Source organism: Xenopus laevis, chromosome 6L (assembly GCF_017654675.1).
Source record: "Xenopus laevis strain J_2021 chromosome 6L, Xenopus_laevis_v10.1, whole genome shotgun sequence".
Lineage (NCBI taxonomy): Eukaryota > Metazoa > Chordata > Amphibia > Anura > Pipidae > Xenopus > Xenopus laevis.
This window is the reverse complement of record NC_054381.1, coordinates 20,868,819-20,891,190: the sequence shown is the minus strand read 5'-3', so window position 1 is coordinate 20,891,190 and position 22,372 is coordinate 20,868,819. Positions and strand designations below refer to the sequence as shown.

Genomic DNA, 22,372 nt, shown 5'->3' with positions numbered 1-22,372 from the left:
AAGGTGATAACTAGAAAAATAAAAGAGTATGTGGCATAAGGTACTCTAGGGTAATGGGACACCAGAAACCACTATAATGTGCCTTGGTGTATATTCTTCAAGGGCCTAGAGCTTCATTAAAGGTATCTGAGATAGTCCCTCCACTAGCTCATGGTATACAGGTATGGGATCCATTGTCTGGAGACGGCTCAGAATCACAGAAAGGACTTTTCCCATAGAATCCATTTTAATGAAATAATTAAAAAAAATATAAATGATTTTCCTTTTTCACTGTAATAATAAAACAGTACCTTGTACTTGATCCCAACTAAGATATAATTAATCCTTATTGGAGGTTAAACAATCCTATTGGGTATAACTAATGTTAAAATGATTTCCAAGTAGACTTAAGTTATGGAAAGATCCTTCAATCGGAAAACCCCAAAGCCTGAGCAATCTGAATAACAGGTCCCATACCTGTAGTTGCAAAAATAAGTGGCATGATTATGACTTGTGGCTTGCATGCTCAATTACCGAGTGCCCACAAAGACCCCCTAAGAGCATCCTTACTGTAATTAGAAATAGTCTGTTTCTAGTGCTTTTGAGGTTCACGCGAATAGTCCAACACGGCACAAGAAAAAGTATGGCAAACACGATGGAGGATATTGGGAAGCTGCAGGGACACAAATTGCAAAACAGATCTTGCCCATGAGCCTAAAAGTGGCCATACATGGGATGAGCATGTACCCTATCAATTTGATGGGCCCATGGGCCAGAGGAAAACAGAACTTATGAGGAGCATCATACACCATATCAATAAGTACAAAATGATATTATTAGTATGTGTATGGCCAGGTTAATAGTTGTATTCTTTGATCATCTTTTGAGATCCTACCATGACAGTAGGGTGAGGGCACTGGCATATTTTTTTGAGAAAGATCAAAATATTGGCACTTTCAGGTTTTTATTTTTTTTTTTATAAATGGTCTAAGCTAAATTTATGGTCTTAAACGGTCTAAGCTAAATTTGGTACATGGGCTTTAACAAAACAACAGAGGGGCATAATTGTCCTCTTTAGCACATGTGAATCAACATAATAAGGAACTGGGATTTCAAAAGTGCTGAATAGCAAGCAAAAAAGGTTGGGAGAAATAAAAGGAGAAACTAAAGTAGCGTACAATGAAGGCCTTCCAGATGCAGAAGTATAAGTCACCCCATATAGTAACCATAGGATGTTTGCTGCCCTTGTTCTAATCTTACTAGATCATTAAATGCTATTTGCTGATCCCTTATTGCTTGGAAAGTCACCTCTACAGTATTGGACGATCCTTTAGGACAACCCAGTGACTTGTCACCTTTCAGTATTTGTTCATTTTGCCTGATTAATACTTTTTACATGATCGTTAAATCACAGAGATCCCATTTGGGGGGGACGGGGGGGTTGATGTATGAGTGAAGGGCATGAGCAATACAAAAGATCATTCTGGGAAACCTACTTTTCTTTTCTACTCTCAAACAATTTCCCATTGACATGAATGAATTGCACTTGCAGTATGGAAAAATACAGTTCACTGAAGGTCTTATGTTTAAAATGGGCATTTTCCCAACAGTGGCCAAATGTGCACAAAAAAAACATATGATTATGGTATTTATGTGTCCATTAAAGCATCCTCAGAAAGCTAGGGGTGGTTAGCCTACTATTTGCAGGCTATTTAGATTTACTGCAGTTTAAAGCCCATTTTATTTCAATTATACTTTTGTGGACAAAGCACTCTAGGTGCCAATTGATTGAGTAGCGGCAGAAATCGCACTTCTGTCTCCAACGTAACCTCGCATCTCCCGCTAAGAAGTCCAGGCCACAGCCAACGGAAAGGACTGCACTGTATCATTAGTGTTTAGATGGAAAACCCTATGGACCAGTAGCTTGTGTTTTTCTTTTTCCCGATGCAAAACATCAGTAACGCTACATGTGCTCTGCCTGCGTGTAATAAACATAAGCAAATAACACCTTCAGGGGCAATGAACGCACGCCTGGGCTCAGAGCGGATCATTCTGGAAGCACCTGATGTGACGAAGTCAATTTCATTTATGACTTGCTTTGGAACATTCGGCACCACGAAAGGGCTTTGCCAGCAGAATCATTTAGCTGTTTGAGAGTCAGGGAAATGTTGGTTGATGGCACTGCTGCGCGCTCATAAAAGTAACAGCAAAAATCTCTGCCAGGTAAGACGGTGATGCCAAATGCCTCAAAACTAAAATAGGGAAATGACAATAATCCACTGAATTGTTCTTTGGAGGGGCTCAAGGAGGCAGCTTTGCCTTTGTTAGACTTCTAGGCCATTTGTGCACATTTTGCACACTGCATTCCATGTATGAAAAACTGCCGCGGGGCTCTACACCCAGTTCTGTATTCATGAGGGGAACATGGGGGAAAGCAAGAAGGCAATGCCCCGTCCCATCCTGCACCCAACCATTCCATGCAGCATGCAAGTTATAGAACAAGAGAGGACACAGGAGAATATCAAACCTTGTCCTTAGAGCAGGCGGTAAGTACAATGGTCAAATTTATCCCCTTACATTGTGATGGGCACCTCACTCCAGATTTTTATGCATCACAAAGTGCACAGTGAAGCCATTCCCCCAGGCAGAAGTGCTCATTGGATGAACCTTAAAGGGCTCATCCACTGACCCTAATCAAGTAAGAATTTTTGTGTAGCAGAGATAGTTAAGTGTGTGTCCTCCTTGTAGGAATACAACGTAATAGTAACATTTTCAGCAGTACAGTAAAATGATTTTGTTCTACTGGATTTTTTACTCTAGGCACTAAACTAATTGCAAAGTATAGTTAGAAAAACTGTAAAACGCACCATAGCATGCTAGTATGGCCCCTAGGGATGATATCTGGCTCTTGCAGCATTCTAAGAAACCCTTTGAAAGCGAGGCCTTAGGTCTCACCTAAGAGTTAATGTAATGCTTAGCGAGTGTCCAATTAAATATAGCTGCAAGCAGATGCGCTCCGCAGTCTTTTGTCTCCGAGCAAGATCAGAAAACCCAAAACAATTTCAAAATGTTTGACATCTAGAGGCAAAGACAAGACCCATACTGCCGGGGTTGAATGGAGACAACGCTCCTAATTAGGACAACCAGAAATTGCTGTTGCAAGGGAATTCATTGACAAAAAACCCATGGATTCCACCTTTAAACTGGTTTTAAGCCAACTATTAATATGCCCAAGGCGTGCCATTGGGCTGAGGAGGTTAACAATTAGTAATACATCAGGGAAAGGAGAAAGGAGAAAAGACATCAAGGAAAAAAATTATTTTTGTGAATAAATATCACCTGAAAAATTAAATCACATTTAACTGAAAGCTGGAATTAAATGAGAACTGAACACTAAAAAACAACAATGGTTAGAAATGTTCTATTTATATAGTGTAGCTACTGCACCTGCTTAAAGGTTCAACATCTCTCTAACAGTAATGATCCAGGCCTTCACAGGAGAACCCCATCTTGATCTGTATTGGAAGTGTCAGTGACACACACATGCTCAGTGTAGTCTGAGCAGCTCATGGGAAGCTAAGTATAGGGGTTGATCAGAACCTCAAACATAATGTGTAGCATGTCTACCCTACTTCCTTGGTAACTTTAAGTTCTCCTTTAACATGACTGTATGCAATTGTGCTGGCATTTACCTATAAATGCTCTACTCTTGCTCATCTATTAATCCCTTTTGTGGAGGAGAGCTGAAGAAAATGAAAGCAACTGGAAAATCCAAACAAGTCAATCACTCTTTCTGCGTTCAGTATCCTTTTAAAGCTATATTACCTCATTTCATCTGTCATTCATAGTCTTTTTTTAATTGGAGAAATTGACAAAGTGTCTTCCGTTCAAGGATGCAGCATCCAGAGCATCTATGAGATGCTAAAGACCCATACGCCACTAGATCTAGTGCTGATGTGACTCAAACTAAAAGGTTTCTCCCATACAAGAATTTATTTCAAGAAGAGACATCAATAAGTTTAGGATCATTAAAAAAGCATCAGTGCATTACAAAAGATTTATGTGTTCTTAATAGTTAAGGGCAATGTGAATTGTGCTGTCAAGAGCCAGTGATTCACAACCACCAGCTAAAAGAATGTGCATTACGAGGGTACAGTTCAAGAGCAAGAATTGATTCATGTCTGGTGCCTACCTGTCTACAGGTGAAGGCTTTGAGCTTCTCGGTTTCTTTACTTGAGCATAGAGTGCTTCTGTTTGCTTTCCATCCCTTGGACTTTGGGGCCTGTTGTTCAAATGTAGTGTGCCGCTATTACAAGTGTCATACAGTCCAGCCCCAGCATAGGGAGACTCTTCGAGGCTTCCGTGCGTTTTAGCGTAGTCTTGGATCTCCGCATAATCCTTTTCTCTAGCTTGCCTTTCCCGGAGCTCTCGCGTCTTTGCTTGTATTCTGTAAATGAAACATGGAAGAAGATATAAATGCAAAGGTAGTATTAGAGAGAAATTCAGTGTAAAAAGGATTTTTTAAGACATTGACCCTTACTGATGGTCTAAAGGGCAAGACGACACCCATAAATATAAGGATCTAATTAACAACAACCTTCCATGTATATCGTGGGTTCCCAATGCTTTTTCCCCATAAGCAACCTTCAAATGTAAAAATAGTTGGAGAGCAACACAAGCATAAAAATAATTCCAGGAGGTGCCAAATAAAGGTTGAGATTGACTATGAGTGTGACTGGCAGCCAAAAGGAGGTTCTGTTTGGTGGCACACCTGTTTTTTTAAGCAACCAAACTTGCCTCCAAGCCACAAATTAAAAAATAAGCACCTCCTTTGAGGCCACTGGGGGCAACATCCAAGACGTTGAAGAGCAGCATGTTACTCATGAGCCACTGGTTGGGGATCTATATATTTTCATTTTATGCAACTCTCTATATCTTATCAGGTAACTTAAGGACCATAAGGAGCTCCAAAGCTAAGTTTTGGTGGGCAAGGAAGATTTAGTGCTATACTCAAAGGATACAATGTAATTTTAAAAGAATTGAAGACAGACTTCAAAGTCCGAAGTCCATTGTTTGGAACACTGAGGCAGTATCCCTGGCAAAGACAGTGCAATAGCTAATGAGGAAACATTTGTCTACAGAGAACATTAATCTTTGACCTTCGGACTAATTTCAATAAGTCCTCTGATGGCCTGTGTTGGATAAGTGCAGTCAATAGTCCGGTATATAAATTACAATACTGGAAGTGAGATTTCAATAAAGAAAACAATGTGTTTAAAGATTAAGTAAGGATGACTCGAAGGAATCATAAAAGTATCAGGGAAGATTTACTTTTTTGTGTAAGGAAACAATTTATTACCCTGAAGACATGTTCACGGAGCAGCACTAAAGCTCCAGGCCATTTTATGAGAGTTTGTGTTTTCCCTCATGTACCTGGAGTTGAAAAAACACACCAGCAGGTGCTTTTCACTTGCTACGTCTGCGTTCCAGAAGTTCTGCTTATTACACGATGCAGATTACAAATGCACACGACTGCCTTCAAAGGGAAAGTGCAGAATGTCAAGCCTGACGGATAGTGATTACACAGTACAGACTAGTGCCAGACCGATGGGCCATTACTGAATGCTGCCAGAACGCTCCACAAGAAAACTTTGACAATTTTATGTGCTGCTAAGACATCCCATCAAGATGCAGGCTCATTCTCTGCACGGGATCAGATGGAGATATGGTGAAAGGTTTCGCACATTAACACACTGCAATTGACTAGGAACGAAGACAAGAACACAGGACTTTTTAGATGCACCATGAGTATAACCTACACAGTGCAACATATGCTCACAGGAGGATGCTTATTATCTACTGCTTCTAAGACTTTTATTTTACTTTATTTTTCTATAAAGGTTCAGCGACATATTCTGGCATAGCCAAGGAATGTTATGCAGGTGTCGGCTTAAGAATGAACTCTGGAGACCCACAGCAAATTCAGCGTAGTTTATTTCTCACAACATGTTTCGGATATAAATATCCTTCATCAGGTGCTTGTTATGCAGGTGTCGGCCAAGATCAGTGATGTACAACTAGTGGCTAATGAATTCTTGGCTTAAACTTTAGTTGCATAAAAAACACGTGTACTGCTAAACAGAGCCTTCTGTTGGCTGCAAGTCCACATCGGAGCTACCAAGTAGTCAAGCACAGCCCATATTTGGCACCCCTAGAATATTTTTGATGATTGCTTATGTTGCTCTCAGACATTTTTGAAACGTTTGGTTTAGTGATCAACTTTGATGTGGGATCTCATGCTAAAAACTCTGCTTCAGTTCCCTGAACAAGCCACTTAATCCCCAGGTGGCCCACACTTGGCGTGCCTATAAAGGCTGCATTACTTGCAATGGGGGCTGGAACTAGTGGTAGGCATGCAGAAGACCTCTTCTTTTACCTACCCCTGGTCTGGACCCTTGTTCCCCTTCTGCCACTTTTCTACGGCACATCTCTGTGCACACGCCTCCCCCCGCGCATTTTCCCATTACGCAAATGTGCCGGGGAGGGGGTGAAGTCGACAGCGGGGTTGTCTTGGGTGCTCAGCCTGGGCCTTCATGCAACTTTTTGCTAGATTAACAATCTACTAGTCATTTGATTGTTGGCCTGACTAAAAACCTGGAACAACTAATTAGGGCACCATAATCAAGTCTGTTGGCCAACTCTACATAAAAAAAATGGTGGAACGCATGATCTGTTTTACAAAGGAGTAACTTTTGAATGAAAAATCTTTCAGACACTGTCATTCTGCTTGGTTGGTTAACCAAAAAGCTGTGATACATGTATACTGTTTGTTAAAACAAATTCAGTATATGTCCCTTTGAACTGGCAGGTACTAGGTCTACAGTCGCTGCATTCCAAATGGAATCACAATTATTACTCATTGCCAGAAGTAATATTTCATGCACTATATGACTGATACAGTATGTAAGGTGACACCCAGCTATCTGAACCTCCCAAAAATGAGAAAAAAAAATCTATTTTCAGTCTTTGCTTAAAGGGGGCTAACCTATTGGGAGACCAAACAACAACTTAGTGTGAGGTGCAGCCGAGCAATGAGCTAATGGACATTATACATCATTGCATTAAGTCTGTTCAACCATAAATGACTTGTGTTTTAGTAAGTTCAATCAGTTTGCAGCTCAATATTTAAAGGGATCCTGTCATCGGAAAACATGTTTTTTTCAAAACGCATCAGTTAATAGTGCTGCTCCAGCAGAATTCTGCACTGAAATCCATTTCTCAAAAGAGCAACCAAATTGTTTTATATTCCATTTTAAAATCTGACATGGGGCTAGACATTTTGTCAATTTCCCAGCTGCCCCCAGTCATGTGACTTGTGCATGCACTTTAGGAGAGAAATGCTTTCTGGTAGGCTGCTGTGTTTCCTTCTCAATGTAACTGAATGTGTCTCAGTGGGACATGGGTTTTTACTATTGAGTGCTGTTCTTAGATCTACCAGGCAGCTGTTATCTTGTGTTTGGGAGCTGCTATCTGGTTACCTTCCCATTGTTCTTTTGTTTGGCTGCTGGGGGGGGGGAAAGGGAGGGGGTGATATCACTCTAACTTGAGTACAGAAGTAAAGAGTGATTGAAGTTTATCAGAGCACAAGTCACATGACTTGGGGCAACTGGGAAATTGACAAAATGTCTAGCCCCATGTCAGATTTCAAAATTGAAAATAAAAAAATCTGTTTGCTCTTTTGAGAAATGGATTTCAGTGCAGAATTCTGATGGAGCAGCATTATTAACCGATACATTTTGATAACATTTTTTTTTCCCATGACAGGATCCCTTTAAGAAACATGACCTTTAGTGGAAAAATGTTCGTATTCAGACAGTCTAAGTAATATATATTATAGTATCATGTGAAATTATACAAATCTATTTGGATCATTATCAATGGAGAACTGATGTAGCAGAACATAAACCACTCCCCAAACTTGTCTACGATTGCTTTTAGCAGAGCTAAGAAAACAATGGGAGGGCAAGAAAAAAATGGAAATGCTTTATAAATTTAAGAGCAAGGAGATTAAACTGATGTATTAAATATACATAAAAAAAAGACGCAATAAATATTCTGATAGCATTCAATCCATCTGAACCAATATACTGTATATATTACCTCACTATCAAGTACATTTAGATGGAAGAATGCACTTAGCAATAAAATCACAATAGGCTGCAAGTGCCAGGGCGTCTCCCTGATCTTCCTTTCCCAGAAACATTATATACGCCTTTCGCACAAAACCTAAGCTTATATAATGTATAAGTACAATAGAGTTGCTGGAATACCATGTTACGAGTAAATGACTTGATATAAAAGTTTTATGTATCCTTATTCAAAAATGTGTTAAAAAAAAAGGGACGTGCTACATTCTCATTTCATCTAGTGACCAAGCTTGATGGTCCTCAGCATGTGGAGTAGTTGTTACCTTAACAAGGGAAAAGAAAGAATGGACCCTAAAAGGTTAGGCACTGGCAGTCTATGACCAAGTCTCTCTGTGTCCATAATGCACCTTACTGCCAACACAAAGATAATAAAAACATCTCTTGTGTACAGAGATGCATTATAATTATCAGGCAGGGTCAAACATTACCTTTATTATGGTGATCAACTCCAATAAACAAATCTAGAACAGCCTATGGCACCAGATGTGTTAGTGTGAGCAGAGACATATGCCTGTTTATGGGAAGATCAATGGGGCTTGTAGGACAAACAGTCAGCATATTGTCAGTCTAGCATCTGCTCAACAAGCCACAATTAACGGATATCTAAGGGACTTCCAAAACAGAAATCTGTGGCAGTCTCAGTGAACGCATTTTCAATTTATACATCAGTAGCTACTTGTGTTTTTTTGGGCGTGGCTAAAATATACACCTGATTAATTTATTTTTGGGATTTTGCTCTAAAAGGCTTGCTAGGTGGGCAACAATAAATAGCCATCACTATAGATCAGTCAATGGTGGGGCTGGCTCTCCTGGTGGACCTCACCAAAGGTTTAACTTGAACCAAAAAATCTGACAATAACTGCCCTAGACTATGCAGTTGCAGGTGGTAAGAAGACAACAGAGAATTCAAAATGCAGGTTTTTCTACTTTTAAAGGAGAAGGAAAGTCGTCTTGCACTTGGGGGTGCCAAATGTTAGGCACCTGAAATCCTGGGCCGGTGCTCCTATCAGCAGAAAACTGCAGCGGCCCCGGGTTATTCCAGTGAGCACCACTGAGCTATTCTCTTCCGGCTTCTTCTTTCTTCAAATTTCCCAGCCGACTTTTTGGTTTAAGTTCAGCTTCTCGCTGAACTGCGAATGCGCAGCTGCGTGAAGAAAGAGGAAGGCAGAAGAGGATCGCTCCTTGGTGCTCACTGGAATAACCCCGGGCCGGTGCAGTTTTATGCTGATAGGAGCACCGGCCTGGGGTTTCAGGTAAGTAAATACTATCACTTGGGGGTGACTAACATTTAGCACTTCCATGTGCAAGACGACTTTCCTTCTCCTTTAAGACAAAACAAGCAGAATATTACAGGACTTTAAAAGCTTGTGCCCTGTAAAACCGTTATAGGCCAATGAAAGGTATCATGATACCTACTGATTTGAAAGAACTAGAAAAAAAGCATTGAGGAAAATATTTAGGTCAAGAAAATAAAACATGCGTGTTCTTCCTTTTCAAGGTCTCACAGGGAACGTAAAAAAATAATGTACTAGCAAAGCATCCTGCGGTTCAACTTTCCTACAGCAGAAGGTTTAAGGGTTCCAGATGGCCGAAGTAGAAAGAGGACACCACTATATTCTCTATCTATGACCTGAAGGTCACCAAGTCCCTTGTTTTTATATTGACTTCTTTAAGGTCTTCCTAAAGGCACATCATAAATGAAGAGTCCCTACAGATGGCTCAATCTAATGTCTATGCATGGCATCATAAACTATAAAAGAATCAATGGCTACTCAAAATGGAACCAAAGAATAAAGCAAACCTCCAACATGAAAAGCGCTAAATTAGAGGTGCATTCCAAATATTTTTGTCTGAACTAATTCTATGTGAAGGTCTCACTGCTTTACCACCAAGGTGAATGCTTTTAGCAGTACATGTTATGAAGTGATGTCAGGGTCACTTATTACTTATATGGGTTAGAACAGACGCTTTGTTTTTGTCCGTCAGAATTGTGTCTCATTTAGCCCTTTATAACTTGAAAATGTTCATTGGTAAGGCTAACATTCGCTTTTTTGTGTTTTAATGTAGTTCTGGAAAGCAAACACACTAGATGATCCCTTTCCAACTAGTTACAGAAACGGTTTAGAAAAAATAAATATATATACAGGTTGACTTTGGCCTAAGGACATTGTGCTTGCATTCAGGAAAATTCATTATCCTTCTGCAACAATATAAATGAACAACCCCAACGTGAACTGGAAAAATAAATACAAATTCAGATTCAGATACGATAATAAGGTTAATTTCTTTCCTGCTGTCACTAAATCCACATTAGTAGTCTCTTTTCAGCTTGACACAAATTAATGGTTTTAATTCTAGACACTTGTCACAGTGCTCACTAGCCTTTCTTCTAATTAAAATGGATGATGCTTCGTGCTCATGAAAGACTGGAGTTCATTTTTCTCCCCTTCCCGTTGTTACATTCCTATTCATTAGAGACTCCGCGGAGAAAATGGCTTCCAGCACCCAAGATAGAGGGAAAGAGAAAGATAAGATGCTGCCAGTGATGTGACATATGGGAAAATGTGCCTCTCCCCAAGGGTGTTGTATTACGGAGCCTGGTGGGGATATATGGCAGTACATCTCTTTAATTACTGTAGTACACAAATGGATTTGTTACAAGAAATCCTGATTAGTAGGCCAATCCATTTTGGCACCAGAAGCCTGAACAGATTTCTAATCAATGTGTGGCACACCCATCTGATATAAATCTATATTAAAGCATAGATTAGCAACCTTCATTCCACCAGATGCTATTGAAGAACCCAGTCACTGACATTGGGTTTTGGGAGGAATAGATCTGGAAACATTTGCTTTATATGGTACTAACAAAGTGCTGATCAGCAGGTTGTAGAAAGTCACCGAATTCCTTGCCCTCATGAAGAGCAAAATCCATTCTTACACCCTACAGTTTTAGGTATTCTTGAGGTTTTTCACTGTCATGCTGAGTGTTTGTGAGTAATTGGGGAAGCAGATACTTAAAGGAGAACCAAACCCTTAATTATAAAAACCCCTAACCCCCTACCCTACATAGACCCCCCCTTGCTCCCCCCAGCCTAAGTGTTACCCCCAGTAAATGCCCCTACCTCTTTACTTACCCTTCGGTGCAGATTCTGTGCAGCAGAGTTCACAGGCGCCATCTTCTCTTCGGTAATCTTCGGGAAGACAGCAATGTAACGGCGCATGCGCAGTTGGAGCAATCATACGTTTGTGACAACTGCGAATGCGCCGAAAGGGATGGAAATTGCCGGAAGAAGACGCAAAGATTACTGAAGAGAAGATGGCGCCTGTGAACTCCGCTGTAAGTAAAAGGGTAGGGGGCATATACCAGGGGTAAAACCTAGGCTGGGGGGAGCAGGGAGGGGGGTCTATGTAGGGTAGGGGGTAGGGTTTTGTTATAATTTGTTCTCCTTTAAGCTGGCCATAGTCGTGCAGATATATCCGTATGTCCAACGCACGTCGTTTCTTGCAATTTCCCGATCTACCACTGAGCATTCCGATAAAATAATGTAGAACAATGAACAAATCAAACAATGGTTTGGCCATGAATTGACAGGCAGTTATGACAAATAGTAGTGACAGTCACCCATTGATATTGTCAGAGATATTATCGTTAACCGACAGAACCTGTTCGACTAAACGACTGATCGCCATGAAATGTTGGGACACGAAAAATGTTGGGACAATCCGACACATGGTTCAAAGATCATACAAAACAAATATTTGTAGGACTCTATCTTTGCGTCTATGGCCAGCTTTATGGACACATTTACCGGTAACTTCAATTAAAAATCTAATAAGCTTCACAAAATACAAAGTAACTGTATAAAGTGCAAGTTCAGAATTTCTTTTGGAATGGGGAATTTTGGAAATGGGGAGAATCTCTCTTTTCTACAAAACACACTTCTCTGGTAGAATCCTGCATTGAAATCCATTCAAAAGGGCAAATGGATTTTTTTTTATATTTAATTCTGAAATTTGAAGTGGGGCTAGACGTGTTCTTAGCTTCCCAGGTTCCATAAGGCATGTGACTTTTGCTCTGATAAACTTCAGTCTCTCTTTACTGCTGCATTGTAAATTGGAATGATGTCATCCCCTCCCTCCCCCCCCCCCGCAACTCCCCAACACCTACATTGTTAAAAATGTTCTGAAATTTGAAGTGGGGCTAGACGTGTTCTTAGCTTCCCAGGTTCCATAAGGCATGTGACTTTTGCTCTGATAAACTTCAGTCTCTCTTTACTGCTGCATTGTAAATTGGAATGATGTCATCCCCTCCCTCCCCCCCTCAGCAACTCCCCGACACCTACATTGTTAAAAATGCTCCCATGCCTCTCCTAGTGGTAGATAGGTAGATATGGGAATAGAGCTCAACAGTAAAACACCAAAGTCCAACCACAACTCCTCAAGATACAATGAGTATGAGAAACAATCGCTCATCTGAAAGCAGTTTCATTGGATCAGGTACAATGCCCTGAAACAGCTACTTACACATCAATATTCCAACTAAAAAATAAATTTATTGGTTTAAGTATACAATTTGAAATGGTAGAATGAATTATTTGCAATGTATGTAGTGTAATTTAATAATCAAAACTACACCATGAAATCAGAAATGGAAAGATTTCCTTTAGGAAATACGCCATATTATGGATTTGCTGTTTTCCAGCAAGGCAACTGGTTAAATAATAATAAAAAAAAACACAAATATGGAAAATACTATTATTCAGTGGTTGTTAGGCAGCAGTCATTAATTTGCTTGGCCCGTCTGCAGTCAATATGAGCAAATAGAAGCAAAAGATTGTTGTGAGCAAAAGTTGATTATTATTAGAAAGATGATGTCGGGGAATGGTATTCGGTTCTATAATATGGTGGGTATAATTGATTTTTTTAATGGACCATTTGCTTGTACTTTTGGCCCCCACAGGATTTTTGTTTGATGCAGCTTGCACACATTAAATTCATTATTGCCAAGCCATTTCCCAGAAGTATTACATCATTAAAGAAATAAAGCTTCACACAGAATGGAAATATGCATTAAATCGACAATTCTAAATGAACTTGGATATCGAAGGAACATGTTATCCAACGAGAAAGGCCCTCACCCAAATTCCCTAGGAAAAAAACAAACAATACAGATCTTTAGCCAGCTATGTTTGAGCCCATCAGCTGACAAAACAGCTAATACAGCACCAAATTGGTTCATTTAAAATACTATCAGCAGTTGCAGCAATCCTTGTTCCAAATCAAGAATTCAGTCACAGCCAAAAGTACCTAAAAAACAATTCTAAAATCCCGTTCTCAGTATAAAAAAAAACTCACTGCTCAGTCTCTGGAAGCAACTTCTGCACAACAACTATTTAGTGGAAGTTAACACAATGGGTTTCTATGAGCGAGCAGCCACACTCAAGTCTAACATCATCATGTGCAAAGGAAAGTGCCAGCTGGAGAGGAGCTGAGGTCCCTGGGTTTCCCCATCTGGACGGATGAGTCTGGGCTTGGCAGATGCCCAGAGAACATTACCTGACTGAATGTGGTACGGCAGCTGTAAAGTTTAGTGAAAGATCAATATTAGGCAGGGGCTGTATTCATTGTTTGGTCTACAGATCGTGGTTTCAGAGAAAGCAAACCTAAATACTACAGTGTACAATTATGTTCTTCCAACTGTGTAGCAAAGGTCTGGAGAAGACCCTTTCCATGTTCATGTCCCCATGCACAAACTGAAACCCATACAGAAAATGGGATGGGAGCAGATTGTGATGACCTGAGCAAAGCCATGAGCTCAACACAAATAACATCTGTGGTCTTAACTGGAACAAAGTCACCCCAACCCAACCTGACTAATCCTGCCCATAAGAGAAAAACAGTTTCATGAAAGCAAAGAGGAACATCTGCAAAGGTTGTTTTCTATGCAGGGTGCCTATCCCAATACACCTGTGTTTTGCACAAGGCCCTCAACTTAGTCTGTTTAGAGATCGGTTATTAAAGGGCATGTAAAGGCAAAAAAATTAAATCCCATTTTTACTTTCTTTAATGAAAAAGAAACCTATCTCCAATATACTTTAATTAAAAAATGTACCGTTTTTATAAGAAACCTGACTGTATGCAGTGAAATTCTCCCTTCATTTACTGCTGTGGATAGGAATTGTCAGACGGTCCCTAACTGCTGAGCAGGGAAACAATCATACTTATGAACAGCAGGGGGAGCCCCCGACTTACTTCCCAGCCATGCAGAACTCAAGCAGCTTTGTTTATGACGATCCCTAAGCAGCCCAGACCACACTGAGCATGTGCACAGTCTTAGTCTTGCAAAGATGTTTAACAAAGTTACAAGATGGTGACCCCCTGTAGCCAACTTTGAAAGCATAAATTATTTGTTTGATTAGGCTTGTGGTGCAGTAAGTTCATGTTTATATTTAGTATACAAAATACAGCATTTCTAGCCTTATTCTACTTTAGACTTTCCATGCCCTTTAAAAACGTCATCTGATTTTACAGGGTCACTTGCCTGCCAAGCACTACTTTGAAGTTGGTGGTAATTATAGGGCTACTACTATTTCCCATGCTATGATTCTGCATCTGACATACTATGAGCATCAACCCAACTTCAAACTACTCAGATTTTATTATGAACTCTATGGGGAAAAATATGTGGCAAAAAAAGAAAATGTAAGTGCACAAAGGTTTCTTTCTGTGTATTTATATTTGTGGGCAGTCATGGGAGCAATAGACCAAATAAAAGGAAGAAAGAGCTCACAAAGGACCAAAACGTTGAAGGACTCATCAAGTAGGAAAGGTGGTCCGGATTCTCCTGCCACAAACATTCAAACTGTAATCGATAGCAGAATGGGAAATGGGCACGCCAAAGGATTCCACAAAAGATCACAAAAAATATTAAAAGTAAAATGCTTTATTCAAAGTTGCGTTAAAAAAAATCACCATCTCCTTCTGCCCTACAAGTTTCGTGTCCAAAACCGTAAGCAATAGCAGAATGGGCACCACAAAGGATTACACAAAGTTTCACAAAAATATAAAAGCAAATGATTATTCAAAGTTGCATTAAAAAAAAATCACCATCTCCTTCCACCCTACACATTTTGCGTCCCACGAAACGCATAGGGCGGAAGGACATTTTTTTTTAATGCAACTCTGCATAAAGCATTTTATGTTTACATTTTGTGTGACACTTTGGAGTGCCCATTTGCCCACTCTGCTATTGCTTATAAATGGGAGCTTCCATGCAGCTTGTATGGGAAAGAGCTTTCTCTTAGCCAATGCACTAGAAACAAATACAAGTGACTGTACTACTACTACCTCTTTAAAGGGGTTCTGTCATGATTTTTATGTATTTTTTTATTTCCAAATTATACTGTTTACACTGCAAATAATTCAGTCTACAATATAAAATGTAATTCCTGAACCAGCAAGTAAATTTTTTTTATAGTTGTTATATTGGTGTGTAGGTGCATCTCAGGTCATTTTGCCTGGTCATGTGCTTTCAGAAAGAGCCAGCACTTTAAGATGGAACTGCTTTCTGGCAGGCTGTTGTTTCTCCTACTCAATGTAACTGAATGTGTTGCAGTGGGACCTGGATTTTACTATTGAGTGTTGTTCTTAGATCTACCAGGCAGTTGTTATCTTGTGTTAGGGAGCTGCTATCGGGTTACCTTCCCATTGTTCTGTTGTTAAGCTCTTGAAGGGGAAAAGGGGAGGGGGTGATATCACTCCAATTTGCAGTACAGCAGTAAAGAGTGACTGAAGCTTATCAGAGCACAAGTCACATGACTGGGGGCAGCTGGGAAACTGACAATATGTCCAGCCTCATGTCAGATTTGAAAATTAAATATAAAAAAAATGTGTTTTGAGAAACGGATTCCAGTGCAGAATTCTGCTGAAGCAGCACTATTAACGGATGCATTTTGAAAAAAAAAATTGGCGGGGCCACATCGCAGAAGCCAAAGGAAATGTAAGTTTTTACTGGAGGGCAAGGGCTTTTGTAAAGGGTATTATAAATTACTGGCAGCTACATTGCCGGTAAATTTGTAATACCGGCCCCACCAGGTGTTTTACCGGCTAGGCCGGTAAAATACCGGTGGGTGGCAACCCTAACTGAGTTACAGGTGCCTGGGCAGGAGCACAGGAGGTACGTGCAACGAGGGTGTACATTTTTTGCCAAAACCTGCTAAACCGGTTTCATTGAATTGAACCCCTCAGCTGATGCTCGCTGGATGCTTTTTCAAATGCTCAGCGATATGCTGCGGCCAGTTAATTGCTGTACAGTAGTCGCCTGTGTGACATTAACCTACTGCGAAACACTGCGCCACTTCAGACATAAAGGGAGAATTGATTGTGTGGTCATTTTAACTTCTCCAAATGACAAAGAAATGAAAAACTCAAGTTTGCTCTTATGGAAAGGGCAGAGAGAGCTCGGCAAATACACTGGTGTCAGGTTATCCAAATAGAATCCGTCAAACAGTGCGCGGCTAATTTCTGCCAGAAAGGCAAACAGCAAGTGCAGCTTATTAAAGATCACATATTGGGATTTCTTCTTCGTTTTTTTGGATGTTAAAATGGCAAATCGCTGTACTTAATTCAGAGCTATTGATTTTACAAGCCTCAATATAGAAAGAATCAATGATTTCTGGGAGAAATAACAGAGCAACTTTCAAAAGGAGAATTTGGCTGCAATTAGGAAGACAGTCTACAGGCTTGAGGGCTCAGTTCTAATGCGATATCGGAACCGTTCCTGGCTGCAAACGCATTTCACTCTAGATGGGATATATAAAGTGTATAGCGGCGGACTAGACTAAGGAACATGTAGCTGCAGAGATAAAACGCAACATTTATAGTTATACCAATCACCCTATTTTCACCAGATTTTTATATTATATGGAATCCTAAACATGTGAAGAATAAGGCAAGAGGCCACGTTGTGGCACAAGGCTGACAAGGCCTTCTGGTGTCTGTATGTAGGGTTTCCACCTGTCTGGTTTTCAGAAGGGTTGTCTGGGTAAAAGCTGCCTATCTGGATTTCCTAATTAGTAAATCCAGCCAGGGCTTTAAAACGAATAGAGCAGTGATCATCGAATTGGCTATTGCCACATCATAACCACTTCCTGACGTTATGGACATCCCATTGACCGTTAGCCGTCCCACCTTCTGACATCATCAATCTGCCACAATTAGGCTTGGACGAATTTGACCCGTTTAAATTCGCCAAAAATTCACCGCTGGTGAAATAATTTGACATGTAGCAAAAATGTTTTCACGCGCAATGCCATAGAAGTCTTTCAAAAACTTTTTTAGGTGGGTGCTCACAAACGAATGTTTTCAACTTGCATACATAAATCTCATGAAGCTCGTCTCCTGGTATAAGCTGTAGAGTGACATGCAGCAGCAAAGAGTGTAAAAATACCTTTTTTTTTTTATTTTTAAAATAATTAAAATGCCCTCACATGGTATTCGCAAATTAAAAGCAATATCTATGCTTAGTCCTCCTGGGAGCTCCCCCTGTGGAATGTCCTCACAAAGTTTTTCAAGGATTTAAAAAAAAATAAATAAATAAAAAATAAAGGATTTAAAATGGTGTCACAGAGTTCTTTCCTCGTGCACACCAACAGGGTACACTCCAATGATGTCACCTGTCTTACATGTTTCATCTTGCGACTTTCTCAGAGGCTTGGTTTTGCTGCGCATGCCTCCCTACATTAGAAGCGTGCACACCAGTTCTCTATGTTTTACTCTTTCAGCAGTTACCATTCTCTTCTCCATTGGATACTATTTTGCCAGAGATTAATCCAAGTGCCTGTCTGAACCGAATCCAAATCCTAAAAATCACATGACTTTTTGTCACACAGACAAGGAAATGAAAAAATTGTGTGTGCCTTTGTTTCACTAATTTACATATGCAAATTAGGGTTTGGATTTGGTTCAGTATTCAACCAACTATTTTCTAAAGGATTCGGATTCAGCCAAATCCCCAAATAGTGGATTTGGTGCATCCCTATTAGTAACGGAGTTAAATTTTGAGTTCCAAGTGGGAGAAAAGTTACGAACAAATTACAAAACCACTATAGTTCTAGAATAAAGACCAGTTGTAAAGTCCCTTACTCAGGGAGCAGTAAACACTATCCAAAAATATTTCATAAAACCCTCAAGAATATGTACGAGAACCACTAAAAACCTGATTATTTTATTCTGAAATAAGCAAATCCCAAAGACTATACCAGATTAGAACGATTCAACTAAAACACGGGGGGGGGGGAACCTTATTCGTTTTAACAGTTATCACACCCTCTAGTTGAACATTGATGTATTTATATATATATATATTCCTTTACAAAAAAAAACTTTTCATTTACGAGGCAAAAATTTGAAAAATATATCTAAAAATGAAAAAAAATGCTGGGACACAAAAACAAGCTGATATTTTAAAACTTCTCTCGTTCTGCAGTTTCAAAAAGGTTATGTCAAAAGGTTTCAAGCGCATGCCGGCTGGGAAGGTAATAAGCTAATGAAGCAGCGAAGTCTACCTCTCCTGTTCTTGCCTCATGCGCATTCTTTCATCTTCTGAAGGGTGGGCTTCTTGAGCTTTCATTTTCCATGATCCCCCGTGATCAATCTTGTCATCTTTTCGATGTTTGCCAAACCTGTTAAGAACAAGGGGAATTCTAAAACCTGTCTGCAAAATGATAGGGTGACAAAGAAGGTCTTGTGGAGGGGGGAAGGGGTACGCCTTCTTTTGTTTCTTACCAACAATTTAAAGTTGGCTAATTAAGTCTCCTGTTTGTGTAATGTCTTCGGCCAGTTATTTATACTTAAGAATGTTTTATGCCACCCTATCGCTAGTCATAGTTTGCATGCTATTATTGTTGTTCAGTGGACTGTGGTTGATACTCTCATGCGCTTTATTACACTTCCGTTTTAGGTGTAAGGAGACAGGCCATTCAAAAATTAAAAAAAAAAAAAAAAATTATCAAAATGTTGTGTGTTAGAGATTTGTTAGCATGCACTGGAACGGTACAGCCTCTTGGGGTTAGTACGGCAAAATTAGAAGTAGGATCTACAGGAGGGAATGTTTGAGTATCCTGAAGAAGAATCAAGTAGCATCTCTAAATACACAGACATGTTGACTTCTCAAATGAGATTAACTTGTAGCTATAATATTTTAACAGGGATGCACCGAATCCAGGATTCGGTTCGGGATTCGGCCTTTTTCAGCAGGATTCGTATTTGGCCGAATCCTTCTGCCTGGCCGAACCAAATCCGAATCCTAATTTGCATATGCAAATTCGAGGCGGGGAGGGAAATTGCGTGAATTTTTGTCACTAAACAAGGAAGTAAGATATTTTTCCCCTTTCCATATGCAAATTAGGATTCTGATTCGGTTCGGTATTGGGCCGAATCTTTCGCAAAGGATTCGGGGCTTCGGCCGAATCCAAAATAGTGGATTCAGTGCATCCCTAATTTTAAAACATTAACCATACAAGGGATAATCTGTTCCTTTGACTAAATATGGCTGCCCACATGATGGATGACCATGGTAGCCTATGATAAATGACCCCTTGCGAAGTTCAAACAGCTTGTCCAATGGAAACTGATTGGAAAGTTGGATTGCTTTGGGCCAACAAAGAAAATACTGTTAAAGCCTCATTGATATAGTCGTTCTGAACTTGCCAATGGAATAAAGACCCTATCAAGGCTGACCCAGGCCATGCTGAAAAAATGTTAGAGGGCATCGCTTGAAGCAACACAGATTCCACAGAAAGTGCCGCCTTTACATCCGTGTGTGTGATGACTTTAAAACACAAAAAAAAAAAAAACGCAAATAAAATCTCAATTTAATCTGTTAAATGGGCTAAACTTGCTGCGTTACTGATGAGATCATTGTAGCCTGCCAAATTACCTACGGATTTCATTAGGACGGCAAGCTATTGAAGAAACATCCATTAGTTGATTAATGAAGAAAAACAAAAACTGATTAAGACATAAAAAGTTCTATAGTGTTAAATTGAGTATGAATGGGAGAAAAGAGAAGAAATAAGCTTAATTTATTAGCTAGCCTGGGTATATCTTGCAAAAAAATCTCACTGTGCTACAATTTTCTCTCCCTAAGGTCATTAAGGAAAATAGTACAACGGAATCAGCAGATCATTTCTTTTTAACTCTTTCCAGGGAGGGGCAGGGGGTCCATACGTACAAATCCAGTGTCTTTTTTTATCTGGGAATAAATATAGCTGCCTTGTTAGCAATCTTTTATTTTGTTAGTGGAAATGTTGCTCAAGATCTGAGAGTAGAGTCATCTCAACAATGCAAACCAAGACTCACAGACTATAAAATCCACCCTTAAATTATACCTTAAACTACAATATCAGAATATCAGTTCCCAAATCATAAGTTGCACTGTTTACATATGTATTCTTTGGCCATTTTGTCCAACAATCACTCAGTGTGACCAAAAGACATTGCTCTCTATAGAAAATTATCATTTATTTTTTAATTAAATTGATTCCCTACAAAGTCTTCCTTGTGTTCTTGACTCAAACATATCTGTCCTGCTTGCCCATATGTGAGGTGTGGGCCTGTTACCCAGAATGCTCTAGACCTGGGGTTTTTTGGATAACAGATCTCTCCATAATTTAGAACTTCATACCTTAAGTCTACTAGAAAATCATGAAAACATTAAATGAACGAAATAGACTGGCTTTGCTTCCAATAAGGATTAGTTATGTAGTCGTTTGGATCAAGTACAAGGTACTGTTTTATAATTACAGAGAAAAAGGAAATCATTTTTAAAAATTTGGATTATTAGGATAAAATGGAGTCTATGGGAGATGGCCCTATGTAATTTGGAGTTTTCTGGATAACAGATCCCATACAACGGAAAACAAAACCTGCGGGTAATGGATACCGTTCTTGCCTGCCCATGCTCAACATATACAACTAGTACACAAAGCCGCGGGAACATGGAGTTCATTTTGATGTAAAATTCTCTTTTTTTGCAGCCAAAAGCGTCTCTCCGTTAATTGCTTGAAGCCCTGCTAATTTCTCTTGATGTGGAAGGTATGATTTGAATAGAATAAAGGACAATTAAGTTGTTGATGGCAATTAACGCAGTTTGATGGCTCGATTGCTAGAAAACCAAGAAAATATTGTAATGTAGGACAAGCAAGGGCGCTATCTGGAAACCTATAATTTGGTCTGACATCTACTAATTTACTGTGGATTAAACATTTTCTACTGTGTTAATAGGAAAGTGCAGCACAGATACAGGATCTGGCTATCAGTGGGTCTGTCAACAGGGAGAAAATGGAACGAGGACAGGCAATCTGCAATCTTCCAGATGTTCCTCAACACCAACTCCATGGTGGTCCCTCTAGTAGTCTTCTGCTGTCAGTATGATGCTAGTTGTTGTCATTTAGAAATATTTAAAGAACCACTAGAGACAAAGATACTCCTGCTCTTCAAGAATAACCCCGACTGACACTATTTAGGCAGCACAGATTTGCTGTAATAAAAACAGGTCATGTGTATCTAGCAAGGGAGAATGGGGCTTGAAGTTTCAAGCTTTTGGCATTGGGGTTGAGGGGTTCAGCGCAAAAGTAGGGTCCTGGTGCAAACTTTAGTTATTTCTATATAGCGGGAGGAGCTGGTGAATCTGGGCATTGTTACTTTTACTCTGTTTGCTTCATTGGTCTAAAATGCCCAGTTTCTTTATTTGGGTGATGTCACTAGACATGCTACAACCTCCAGGGTGAAAACAAAGCTATGAGTGAATCACAGATATAGTCAATAAGCCAATTCATGTAAAAAGCGTACAACTGATTATAAATTCATGTTGATAATTGAATTTTTTTGTGGCTACCTCACATGGAGCTAAACTTAATTACAATAAAGCCATGTAACAATTAAACTGGCCATAAGTTCCTGTCATTTGCCGTGTGTGAGAGTCACCAACCTGTGAATTCACGCCTCACCGATCTTAACATCAATTTCTCTCCCCAACAAGATGGCATATGGTCATTGCATGGGCACGGAGAGTCCATTTATACATTTGTTATGCACTGAACCTCATTCTCTGGGTGAAGTCGGCTGCACCAATATAAGGCCAGCTTCATTATGAATAATTGAAGAAATGCATAGCACTTTAT

General features: G+C 39.8%; 1 protein-coding gene across 10 annotated transcripts in view; it reads right to left on the bottom strand.

Moving 5' to 3' along the window:
* pard3.L (par-3 family cell polarity regulator L homeolog) overlaps positions 1-22,372 on the bottom strand; it is a 417,717-nt gene that overhangs the window by 100,587 nt on the left and 294,758 nt on the right. For 6 of the 10 annotated variants that reach the window (XM_018267171.2, XM_018267173.2, XM_018267172.2 and 3 more), the window contains 2 exons: positions 18,755-18,871; positions 4,172-4,426 (listed from right to left, as the gene is read on the bottom strand). In XM_018267171.2, coding sequence (XP_018122660.1) covers positions 4,172-4,426; positions 18,755-18,871 — 372 coding nt within the window. Of the gene's footprint in view, positions 1-363; positions 4,427-18,754; positions 18,872-22,372 lie in introns of those variants that run through there. The other 4 variants (XM_018267175.2, XM_018267177.2, XM_018267181.2 and 1 more) reach the window with 2 other exon arrangements.